At 37.4% G+C, this 13,640-nt stretch overlaps 1 protein-coding gene across 1 annotated transcript in view; it reads right to left on the bottom strand.

The window, feature by feature from the left end:
- The window catches only part of LOC111865658, a 35,521-nt gene that overhangs the window by 14,578 nt on the left and 7,303 nt on the right, over positions 1-13,640 (bottom strand). Inside the window, exons 3-6 of the mRNA XM_023853843.2 lie at positions 8,182-8,339; positions 6,300-6,447; positions 2,352-2,561; positions 1,068-1,284 (exon numbers count right to left, since the gene is read on the bottom strand). Coding sequence (XP_023709611.1) covers positions 1,068-1,284; positions 2,352-2,561; positions 6,300-6,447; positions 8,182-8,339 — 733 coding nt within the window. The remainder of the gene's footprint in view (positions 1-1,067; positions 1,285-2,351; positions 2,562-6,299; positions 6,448-8,181; positions 8,340-13,640) is intronic.

The following is a 13,640-nucleotide window of genomic DNA, read 5'->3' as shown; positions in this document are numbered from 1 at the left end:
AATTAAAAAAAAATCCAATGATCTCATTGGGACTTGAACCTGTAACCTTCTGGCTTGTAGCATAGTGCCTCAACCAACTATGCTACCACGTGCCCCTTATTAGTAACTTACTTAATTTTATTAGGTTAGAAAAATTAATCCATGTAGAGTTTATATGCCACTAACACAGCACACATTTTACATTTAAGTGTAATGGTTCCTTCACAGTAATTTCTTATGCCTGTAGCATCGAAAATAATGCGTATTCTAACTGGTATCCTGTAATGTAATGCATATGTAAAGTATTAAAGAGATTTATGCTGCATCCTGTGTTGATCTGTTAGTCCATTTTGATACTAGTCGTCTAGTTTATTGACACATGCACATACATGCAATAACTTGTGAGTGTGCAGCAGACTTTCACTTGCAAAGAATGGCACCTAGTTAGAAATAAACTGTAAGCAGAGATTATGTAGACTTATGAAATCTTTCAATTTTTCACTTCATACAGTGCTAAGGATGATGAAAATACTGAATTATTCTTCATTGTTTTCATATTCTCATAACAGCTAAGCCAAAGAAGAAATACTGCCACACCCAAATTATCACTCTAACACTAGTGTCATATTACTTGCATGTTAGGGAATGGACTTTTCTTTACATATTTCAACCATTTTGGGATATTACCAGTATCTATTAGAACAAGAATTTTTTCGAACTTTATAATCTCTCGTACTATTGAGGGTGACATTATTTCACTTACCTAGCAACAATAGAGTGAATAAACACAAACATAATCTGCAAGCCTTGATAAGTTTCACTTTACATGGCCTAACAACAGCCACTGCAGTCCCTTTTAATTTATGCTAAGGGTAATAGTTTCTTTGGCTATTTTATAATTCTATACCAATTTAAGGATTATTTAATATCAGTTATATGAGATATGGTAAAATTATCATGAACAGATGAACTGATGCCTGACAGAGAAGAAAACCAGACATTTCATGTACGTAATGTAGGCACTGAACTTCCCAGCCAAACTGCTTGAGCAGAAAATTGTAATCTGCTTCAGTACTAGTAACACATACCAGCCATCTACTGTGAGCCGTGCCATCATATACCGAGTATCCCTTTGCTGTCGGCACACATAAATGGTTCTTCTGTACCGACCTTCATCTGGGTACCAAGTTTCAATGATATGGGTCTCATTGATGAAAATATCAGCATCAATGTTTGCAGTGTTTATCCAATCACCACTGAAATTCTGTGGCAAGCGACAGCCAGGTTCAACAACTTCAGCTTTGACTAGAATGAAATGAAACATGTTTCAGGGCATACATTATATATATATAAAGCAGAAATTTGAAAAAGGTGCTTCTTTCTATATGCTTCCCTCTGAAAAAATGGTCAGACAAATTTTAAATTACTAATGTATTTTATGTACAAAATTTCTGCCAGTTTAAATTTGTAAAAACTGAGCTGTTTATAGTAACAATAAAAACTGGTGCCACTACACACTGGTTCTCACATGCAAGGAGCACTGTTATACATATAAGGGGTTTGCATGATTAATAATGGGCTCTGGATTGTTCTGGGTTTGAATTATTGGCACTTCTTTATAATTATGATTGATTATAACAGCTCACACATTGAACTCCTTCCAAATGCTGTATGAAGAACCTTTATGAAGAATCTCTCACTGCTGTCTGAATCTTGGACTGGTCCTCTCTCAAATCCATGAATCCACTGCCTTTTATAACTTCCATGCACCCAGGATAGAAGTCACCATGTTTTACAGTTCCTTTGTTCTGTTGTGTCACAGGAATGCCCTTGTTAACATGCGTTGCTCTGGGAACAAGTGTTTTCTTAGCCGCTGTATAACAGTGGACGTCTGCTCCGGATCTACCATTCTGGTTTTCAGCTGTCATGCGACATTGCTCCCTCCTTAAGGTTCTTCATCCCAAATAACCTACTGGTGCATCACCACTCCTTCTTTTCTGATGTTTCTGTTGATGTTGTCTTCTTGTGGCTTGGTCTTTCCCGCAGTGACCGCTCTCCAATCACTACCACTACTCCCTCCTTAAAGCCACCTGTCTCAAGTGACTCCCTTCTGAGGTTCCAATAAATCCTGGTGCATCATCATTATCCAAAGTGTTTCTCTTTCCAACAGTGATGGCAAAACTATCTCAAGCAGATAGGGCTACCACATTTCTGAATCATCTTATGCTAACAGTGTTAGTAGGTTTTTCTTCCATTTCAGTAGGGGCTGACCCCGAATGTGGGTATGTAAAAAGATGAAGATTCATAAGATTTCTTTTTCTTTCTTAATCAATAACATTAATTTTCACTTTATCAATATGTAGTTCACATACCTGGGGTAATTCGCAACCTCTCAGGACTTTTCTCTACTGTTTTAAGAGTGTTGCACTCTGCTGTTATAGAAACTCCAATATACAAGTCATCATCTCGATTCTTCAGAAAACATCGATACTTCTCATCTTTTCGAGACTCCTTCGTATTGGCAACAGCAAAAAAGTGGTTCTTATCCACAAACCAGTCACCTAAACAACTATACTCAACCACTGTAACAGAAGGAAACAAGTTAACATACGCAGATGATTAACCTTTAACGTACGGACTTTTAAATTGCCTGCAGCTCCCTACGGCCAGAATTTAAATGGCCCTAAGTCTTTAACTTTGCAAACTTTCAGAAAAAAAAATGCATATTTTCCGTTCTATGCAACATCGGAATATGAACTAAAAGAACCTGAAAGACAATAAAATTTTCTACATATATACAAAAGGGCAAGTTTTACAAAAGAAAATCAACTGTGACTATTTTGTCATGAATTGCAAAATATAATCATTATTATATACGTTATGAAATTCCAAAGGAATTACCTGTTGTTTTTCTTCAACCTTGAATCGTGGTGGTGATGTAAATATGACGACACTATATACAATAATATTTGGTTTGGACTGCATCGCTTCACAGTTTACACTCTGATGCATGTGCCATTTCTCGAAGCAGTCCATCACACAGCGTGACATCACACTCTACAGCGGTAAAGCGCGCTCCCGCTTTTCTTGTTTATAGAACAAACGTCTTTGTTTCCCTTTAGCTGGTCAGTGTTTTGAATGTATCACCTCCAGTCGACTCAGTTGGGCCCCAGATGAACTTGGCCTCCCCCGAGAAACACCACTGACTGTGATATTCGCCTCATGTGATTGAAGAATCAAATCACGCACCAAAATTTCGCGGAAATTTTTGTGCGTCATTTTTCCATCACATGACTTTGTGTAGCAGATATTCATTGAGAATAGTCATGTCTAGTAGGTGGAAGAATACTCGCAAAATTGTGATGCAAAGTAATTGCAATAGCAGTCGAAAAGTGCCAGTCCGCCACTGATACCGAAAGTCACAGTGACGAAGATGTCTTTACGCACAAAGTAACACTGGCTCAGTGTATTTATACCACTTCCGAGATACACAATAAAAATGATATAAAAGAAATATAGGAGTCTGACGCTGACTTCGTAACTTTTTACAAAATATAGAAAATCACGCACCAAAATTTCGCGGAAATTTTTGTGCGTCATTTTTCCATCACATGACTTTGTGTAGCAGATATTCATTGAGAATAGTCATGTCTAGTAGGTGGAAGAATACTCGCAAAATTGTGATGCAAAGTAATTGCAATAGCAGTCGAAAAGTGCCAGTCCGCCACTGATACCGAAAGTCACAGTGACGAAGATGTCTTTACGCACAAAGTAACACTGGCTCAGTGTATTTATACCACTTCCGAGATACACAATAAAAATGATATAAAAGAAATATAGGAGTCTGACACTGACTTCCTAACTTTTAACAAAATATAGTAAATCCGCCACTGACGTCCTAACTGAGAATTCAACACTGCAAACCAATCCCTGAATGAGCCACACTTCCTTGAAAGCTCTGGCAGCACTGCTATGAAAGTGCTTACGAATATTTCCTCCTCTAACTTCTCAAAACAAAGCTGACCTCTACTGGCTCACCAGGTCATAAACAGTCATATCTAAAAGTAAATAGTTTCGAAACCAGTACCCTGATAAACGATTTCATTGTTCAGAGCTAACAAATAAACGTCTGACATGAACATTCATGAGTTTGTTTGGGTTTCAAACCCAAGGTCAAACTGCCAGCACTCACAAAGGAAGCACGTGGCTTGCCCCTAAAAATTATAACATCCCTTAAAATTATAACATTCGGCCGGCTCGGCTTGCTACTTGATGCGAATAATTATAACATTTGGCCGGCTCGGCTTGCTACTTGATGCGAATAATTATAACATTTGGCCGTTAAAGGTTAAGGACATTGACATTTAAAGCACCATACTCACATATTTCATCAACAGTATGATTAATTTGTTCATGTAACCATTTAAGGACAGTTCCTTATTACTGTTCTTTGTGCAGAAGTTCCCATCGACAAAAAGTGTAAGACACTACATATGCATGAACATAGGCTGAAGGTGTTTAAGAACACTGTGCTGTATACATGTGTATAACAAGAAGCTTCAGAGTTCATATGCTTCACCAAATGTATTACAATGGCCAAATCCAGGGCATGATGGGTAAAGTATGCACATAAAAGGCTGAGATAAGAAATGCATATAAGGCATTGGTCACAAAAGTTGAAGGTGAGAGACGACTTGGGAGAGCTAGGTACAAATGGGAGGCAAATATTAAAATGGATATTACAGTAATAGAATGGGTGTGAAATCAATTCATCTAACACAAGCTAGGGACCATTACAGATGAACACAGTAATAATCTTGCAGTTCCATAAAAAGTAGGTAATTTCTTGACTAGCTGAGCAACTACTACCTTCTAAAGGACTCTATTTTGTGCAGTTCATTATATTTACATGTGATAGGTAACATTTTTGTTGTGGACAGAACTACCCCTTTCTGAGGACAACACTCAACAAATTTCTAGGCATGGACATACACACTTGGAGAGGTTATTTCCATGCCCATGTGTGAACATACAGCAATACAAAATGCCCGAGGAAACGTGTGCTTAATTGTAGGATTGTATTATACACATACTGTTGAGTCAAAGCTGCTGTATCAATGTATGTTTGATTGTTAACCAATACACTGCTGAGAACAATCTGACTACTACATGTAACATATCTACTGTTATACTGCTACTTGCTTACTTACTTACTTATTCATGGAGCTGAGCCCTTCCGGAGGAGCCGCCAATTCTGCAGCTACTCAAGAATTTCCCAGCATTTTATGGAACCCGAAGGTTCATTACTATGTTCACAAGACCACTCCACTAGTCCCTATCCTGAGCCAGATCTATCCAATCCATACCATCCCAACCTATCTCTCTAAAATCCATTCTAATACTGTCCACCCACCTATGCCTTGGCCTTCCCTGTGGCCTCTTTCCTTCTGGCTTTCCCATTGATATCCTTTATGCATTCATCTCCCCCATTCATGCTACATGACCTGCCCACCTCATCCTCCTTGACTTGATCATTCTAATTATATTTGGAGAAGAGTACAAGTTATGAAGCGCCTCATTATGCAGTTTTCTCCAAACTTCTGTCCCTTCATCTCTCTTCGGTCCAAATATTCTCCTCAACACCCTGTTCTCAAACACCCTCAGTCTATGTTCCTCCCTTAATGTCAGAGATCATACTGCTACAAGTATTTTAATTGTACATAGCCTGAAACAGGGGAAAAAAAATCACAGGATGTCATATGCATTATACATTCATTCATTCATTCAGTCAGCTGCCTTGTCTCATGTGTGTTATCAGTGTAGCAAATGCTCTGCAGTGTAAGTGGACTGTGATTAACGGTACAGTAGCATCCAGTACACAGAATGAACACAGCATTCACAAACGCAGAATATGCAGATATCCATTTCATTTAAGGGTACTGCAGTGGGAATAGGAGTGCCAGTTGTGGAACACCAGTGGCAATTTCTGGTCCAAAGACACAAATAAAGTAGCAATAATTTTCCTGTTATCTCCTACTGACAAAACCTGATTTCAGGTACATATACAGATGTGGTTATATTGACACAGGTTGTCCAATGATTGAGATTTCCTCTTTCTAATGGTCCCAAAAGAAAAGGTGCACCCCAACTTTTCACCTGAGAATGGAAACAGATCCAGATTTCAAAGCATTGTGTTCTTTAGAAAACTGGCTGATGGCCAAAGTCCAAAAACTGAATAACCCTGACTATTACTTTTTTTGTTACTTGTACCACTGGTACGCATTACATTTTTATTCTATAGCAAAATCTGTTACTCTTACCTCCATCAAATGTTCCCGTCATGCCTGAGCATTTCTTGTATGTAATATTGAATTTCTGATTTGTTATGAGAAACTGTGTTCCTGCTGTCTGGCAAGAGCGAATCTGTGCATCTGGATTATTGCACTCTCCAGTAAATCGGAAACGATTCTACAACACATTGAGTCCATTACATACATAGAATAATAATGACAAGCTAGATGATGAGTGGATACATGCCAATTCTTGTTTTAAGTTAATACATAAGAAAATGTATTAAGAATTATTACACAAAACAAATGGGTTCTTTTAATGCACTGGCACCCTCCTTTATCCTTCTCTCTACATAAGCATATCAGTAAATAACCTGATCTGTCGTGAATCAAGCAGGTGGAATGCAATTAGTTACATGAGGCACACAAGTTAAATAAGTGGAAAAATGTCAACATTTACTGAATTAAAAAATGCATATATTTAACAAAAATAGTACAAATAATGTTCCTCTTGAAGTAAAAAAACACTTTGGCCAATGAGTATGTAACAAAATCCAAAAGAGTAAATGGCCGTAAAAGGAGAAATAAACGCGACTAGTACAGTCTACACATTTCCCCTCTTTCCCGTGGTGAAACCCCCAGCTTTGGGGATATCAGAACAACTTACCTCTGAAAATGACATGTGGACCAAACTCCCTGATCAAGCAGCATTGACAAATGAAATCCTTTTAGAACAGAACCCACATAGAATTTCCAAGCTAACCACCTGATGCACGATATCCCAAAGCAAAGAGGTTGGATGAGCAGCCCTCAGCCCCATTCAAGATCAATATGGGCAGAAAGGTGGAAAGGGCAGGGGGACGCATATAGAAGGGACAAGGCCAAGTCTATACACAGCCCTCTGTATGATCCAACCAGCACATTAAAATGGTCAACATACTTGGTCACATATATCTTCCATTTGCCAGTCTTTACTATGTTGGAATGCAATTTATATTGCCTGGCAGCAATGAACAGGATGATTCCATTACATCCAAATAAAAAGAGTACAGAAGTTCTGGGATGAACTAATTGCCTACTTTACTTCCACTACATATTGAGTATTTGAGTATTTGTTGACACAGAAAACACCTCATCCTCCAATTTTGAATGTGATGTAACATGATGCCTGAAAGCAGCAGTACTGGATCAGAAAAGACAGCCGTTGCTAGGCAACAGATTAGTATACACGTTCCTGCACATGCAAAAAAAAGTTGTTAGGGGGAACAGCAAGGTAATCTCATAAGCCTATTTTTTTTTCTAAATATGGAAAGCAGGCTAAAATAGTGGTTGTTGTTGTTATGTAAGTGAGAATGATAATATCATACAAACTATAAAAAAGCTTCAATCACAATTTGGAGACGTGGAATAAAACTGCACTCAAAGTCACAACCACTTATTCTGTATACGAAACAAATTTAAACTTTAAAGCTGTTATAGATCTGTACGGGAATTTGATTCCATTAACAGAAAAATTAATGCGCAAATGATATGTATGCAGCTTAGTCAGCTGTCCATTTTCTACCACTGTGAATCTATAGTTTATTCACTTACGGAGCCCACAGAGCTTACAACATACAAATAAAGATAAGTGTATCAGGCTTTATTGAATTACTGCTTGCTACATAATTCATAGTATAATTTTTAAGATGTGAGACAGCAAATTAATAATTAGTGGTTTAGACTATTTACAGAATCAATTTCCATACTGAGATGACAAACTTCCATACAAAATCTGCAATTACATGCATACAGTTATTCTACTGAATGCTGAAAACTGTCCTACAGCTATTCTTGCAAAGTTTTAAAAATTTCTATGATAACTTTATTCTCTTGATTTCACAGGAAATGAGGCACAGTATTTTTAACACACCTGATAAGCAAACTGCCAGACACCTTCTAAACTAGACCGGCAGTTAACTGGGACATAATTTTCTGAGAATAATGTTACAATATGCTGATCAGGATTTAACTCCCGGCAGACTCTCTCAACCGTGGGCTCTTCATCACGGGCCAAATTCACACATCCAGCTGCAGAAAAAAAAAAAAGTGCAAAGTTTAGTACTGTTTGCTTTACAGACTAAGTTTAGAGGTTACATAACACTGAACGAATAATGATCCAATATGGCCAAATGATCACTTGGGGGGGGGGGCGGGACACAGCACGCCACGAACAACCACAGGACAACATCAAAGAACTGTCTTCTCAAGAAAGATAGGCAGTACAGGTTCGGCCCCCATCAGGAGAGGTGATAAGAGAGAGGACACGAACCTATTTGGTTTATAAATTCTAACTTAACTAAAAAATTAAAAAAAAGAAAAAAATTAAGATATCAAGACAGCCGCTGTAGTTGTGAAAACTTTGGATTCTGTACCCATTTATGTATTGTCAGCACTGTATGTATATATATCTTAACACTCAAAACACCTATTGTAATAGTGATTTCCAAACTGTATTGATGTCCCTCTGACGATGGTCTCTAATGACCAAAACATGTAAGGGCATGAAGAATTGAAATAAGAAAACCAGTCACACTGGACAGAACTGTTTTATTTTTTTTAAGATCATTTTTTATTTACTGTACAATTCTATTACTGTTTGGACAGACAGACAATACCCAAAACCANCTGTAATTAAAATAAATCTACAAGAACATAAAACCAAATACAGAATTATATAATAAAACAGTATACCAAAACAACTAAGCGAATGGTTTAAAACAGTGGTTCTCAAAATGTGGGGCGCGACCCCCAGGAGGGGCGCAGCACACTTTCCTACAGATAAAAATTAAAACTGCCCTAAATCAATTAGAAAAGTAACAAAAAATAAAAATACATATAGAAAAACTTTTGATGAGTACAGGCTTTAATTATCATGAATTTCAAAATAACTAATAATTATTCTCTTTATCAGCAATTATAAAACGTGTATGCCAGAGACAGCATTGATAGTTCAGCAGCAGCCGCATCCTCTGAAGTCTAGACTTTTTAAAATGCCGTCTGAGGAAACGGGTGCCAAACACACTGCTCTGTTGTTTTTAGCGATGCTCGATGGCTTTCAAGAGGCAAGGTATTAAAGAGAATGTTTAAGCTGAAGCATGAGGTGTTCTATTTTTTAAATTGGGAAAATCACTCACTGGCAGACAGTTTCAGCAACAAGGACTTTTTATTGAAAATGGCTTACCTCATAGATATATTTGAGAAACTAAATATCTTCAACACTTCACTTCAAGGGAATGAGGCAACTGTACCTTCTTGAAATGACAAAGTGAAGGCATTCATGAGAAAATTAGAGCTCTGGAGAAACAGTATGGAAAGTGACATGCTAGACATGTTCCCTACTCTAGTGTCAATGGTACAAGACACTGATAATCCAGTGCTTCCAATGGACAATGTTGGCAACGCTCAAATACTGAAATATAATGTTAGAGTTGGCAACATCGTAGTAAACAATTTAAGAACTAGGTTATGTCTTGTTACCTAAGTGATGTTTACTGTTATGTGTTACTATGGTTATAAGCCCGTATGTGTATATAAGGCATACTTCTGTACCAAATCTAGTGTCTTAATAAAGCAGGAGTAGAGTGAACACTGATTCTCACTTATGATTCCATCCACGTGGAAGTAACAAAAATAACAGGTTATGGGCCCAGGATCGTATCACTGATAAGTGTAAAAAGTATAGAAGTGAAAAGTGTTATTTAAAAGAGATCCTTTGGACTGACGCCACCATCAAGACAAAGAAACAAGTTTCATCATGGCCACTTGGAAGCCCTTCGCGAATATTCATAGGCTCAAAGGACGCGAAAATTATAGAGAATGGTGCTTCGATATTCAAAATATTCTAGTGATTGAAACTGTGTGGTCAGCAGTCGAAGGATATCCTGCAGAAGACTCAACGCCTATATCCATCAAGAAACAAAAGGACGAGAAAGCAAGAGCCATCATTTGTCTGACATTAGAGCCCCAAGTTAAATCTTACGTCGTCCAGACAACAACAGCAAAGGAAGCCTGGGACGCGTTGGAAAGAACATTCAAAGATCAGGGAGTCAATAGTTGGATAAGTATTTTAACTGATTTGTGCTCTTTGAAACTTGAGGACTATAAAAGCATGCAGGAATATGTTAATGCCTTCATGTCAATAAATCTCAGACTAGTCTCAATCGACAAAAAAAAATAGATGATGAGCTATTAGCAGCATTAATGTTAAAGGGTTTAACTAAAGAGTATTATCCCATGCGTATGGCGCTTGAAAACTCCAACGTAACTCTGACTAGTGAGCTCATTAACCTTTTAAAGCCTAAAGGCGACATATGGAGTCAAAAAATAAAGTCAAGGGGACGAATGACTCCATATGTCGTCGCGCAGTCCACGTGTGCGGCCGGCTTTATAAAATCTAATTTTAAGTTATAAATTCTTTTTCTACTTACATGATTTTTGGACACCAGCTTTATAAGTTGTCTCTCTTCCCACCTGCGTCATCTAACGGAATGTTGGCTTCGTGTGGAAATCTTGGAAACATCCGGAAATGAAGAGTCCGACGTCGCACTTCACGCACTTTGTCCGGACGGTTCTTCGTTTCCCATGCGAAAAGCACACACACGACACCTCAATTGTGAAGTAGAGGAAGTCGGCCAGTGATGTGGTTTGGCCTCCTCTAATCGAGATATCTCTGATGAAACGGCAGGGGTTCGACCCCTGGGCCGTTGATGGCGAGGTGGACCCCTTCCAGCATGTTCCGCACAAGAGCGAGACAAAATTCTCTGTGTGACAACAGGATGTAACTGTTCAGATCCAGGAGATGGAAAAATAGTTTATTTGTCCATTTCCAGGTTCAATGACAGATGCTATAACTGTTTGCCACAGTTTGCCCACAGCTATACCTGAATAATTATTCACACTTCTCTTGCCATGCTGGTGTGGTGGTCCCCAGGTTGCCGACCAAGATGATGGTTCTTTGTCGAAATCAATTTCTGATTCACTTTCCTCAACGCCACTCTCAGAATTGTCGGTACAACAATCTGATTTGGAGTCATTTATGAGCTGAAATATGTCCGAGTCTACCAAACGAGACAGCGCAATGGTTGGTTCACAACTTCGCAGAATGCTAACTTTGACACTGCTTGGCTGTGGTATGCTACCCTTGAAAGCTCTTATAATCTACTTCCAGCAGAGTGAGAACAGAGAGCTTGTTGTGTAGTTACAAGCGATAATAAACAATCAGGTTCTTATATACGAATAGATACTCGCTCACATCTCTCCATGCCGAAAGAACGTACGTGACCAGACAAGGAAATGCAAGACTAAACAACTTCTACATTAGCTTCTGCTGTGTTGCCACATCTGCTGCATTCATACTTGCAAGAACTGTATGAATTCTTGTAGAGAGACGACAAATTGGGGATTTTTTTGTTGAAATCAGTCTAAAATTTTTTACACATTTTATAAAGTCTGTAAATTACAATATAATGATTCTATATTCTTTCTAGAAAAAAGCAGCGTTTATTTGGTTCGTTTATCACAAAAATTGTAGAAATCACAGCAATTTTAGTAAATGATTACAATTTTTATTGCTTTATAATTGTGGGCATTTAAATTAAATTGGTCCCGTAGCCATTACCGGAATTTAAAGGGCAGTCTCTTAAATGTTAAATCGNCGACAAATTGGGGATTTTTTTGTTGAAATCAGTCTAAAATTTTTTACACATTTTATAAAGTCTGTAAATTACAATATAATGATTCTATATTCTTTCTAGAAAAAAGCAGCGTTTATTTGGTTCGTTTATCACAAAAATTGTAGAAATCACAGCAATTTTAGTAAATGATTACAATTTTTATTGCTTTATAATTGTGGGCATTTAAATTAAATTGGTCCCGTAGCCATTACCGGAATTTAAAGGGCAGTCTCTTAAATGTTAAATCGAAGCTATTGCAAGACACTGAATTTGGTAAAAATGCAAATTCAGATTCAGCCTTTCTGCCCAAAGATAAGATTAAACGTAAACCAGCAAAATGTCAAATTTGTGGTAAACTAGGCCACATAAACAAAAACTGTTGGTACAAAGATAAGGATAAGGCGAACAATAAGAATCACAACAATCAGCATATGCAAAAATTTAAGAGCAATCAGTCTTCTAAATCAGTTAATAGTACTGATGAAAATAAAGAAGGATTCAATCATAGGTGTAACNAAATGCAAATTCAGATTCAGCCTTTCTGCCCAAAGATAAGATTAAACGTAAACCAGCAAAATGTCAAATTTGTGGTAAACTAGGCCACATAAACAAAAACTGTTGGTACAAAGATAAGGATAAGGCGAACAATAAGAATCACAACAATCAGCATATGCAAAAATTTAAGAGCAATCAGTCTTCTAAATCAGTTAATAGTACTGATGAAAATAAAGAAGGATTCAATCATAGGTGTAACGAAAATAAATGGAAAAATAAGACCAGTAAAAGATCCATGTATATGGTGTCTGCCCATCATGTCAAAGTTAAAGAGAACACTTGGGTAATAGACTCTGGTGCTACACACCATATGACCGGAAATAAGACTATTTTGCAAAATTATAAAACCCATAAGGAACATGAAGTAACCCTTGCTGATGATAACATGTTAACCAGTGCAGGTTTTGGTGATGTAAAACTTATGAATGACAATTATAGCCATATCTCAGATGTATTGCATGTACCGGGATTGTCTACAAATTTGTTGTCTGTAAACTCAATTGTAAATAAGGGTACAATTGTGTTATTCACCAAAGACTGTTGCAAGTTATATGATTCTGAAGATTTTCAGGTAAGAGGCAAAGTTCTTGCCAAAGCATATCCTGAAAATGGGATTTATTGTTTAAATATCAAAGTTAACATGACCCAATCTGCAAATATAGCAACTAAAGATAAGATTAATACCAAAAAGAAAAATCACAAATGTGAAAAATCTTGTATTAATACTGTAAAGAATGAACAAGTTGCAAGTACCCAGCAAGTTGATGAACAACTGNGTTTTCAGATCCCCGCAATCCGTCTCAAATAATTGTGGCAAGAGATGTAGAATTTCTGGAAGAAGAAATAACAAACAAGAAAGAAAGTGAGAAAGAATTTCAGCTTAAAGACATTCTTCCAATGTCGTTAAATGTCTACCTCGACTCACAAGATGAAGCAATGATTCCGCATGAACAAAACCCTGAAGCAGAACAAGTACAAGATGAAGGAAATGAAGTTCCATTAGAGCCAGACGGTTTAGAACAATTACAAGGAAACTTGGAAGAAAGAAGATATCCACTTCGAAACAGGAAACAGAAAGAATTTCCAGATTTTGTTACCTACT

Source organism: Cryptotermes secundus, unplaced genomic scaffold (genome assembly GCF_002891405.2).
Source record: "Cryptotermes secundus unplaced genomic scaffold, Csec_1.0 scaffold19, whole genome shotgun sequence".
NCBI classification, from domain to species: Eukaryota; Metazoa; Arthropoda; class Insecta; order Blattodea; family Kalotermitidae; genus Cryptotermes; species Cryptotermes secundus.
Note: the sequence above shows the minus strand (reverse complement) of the source record. Positions and strands in the feature narration are given on the sequence as shown.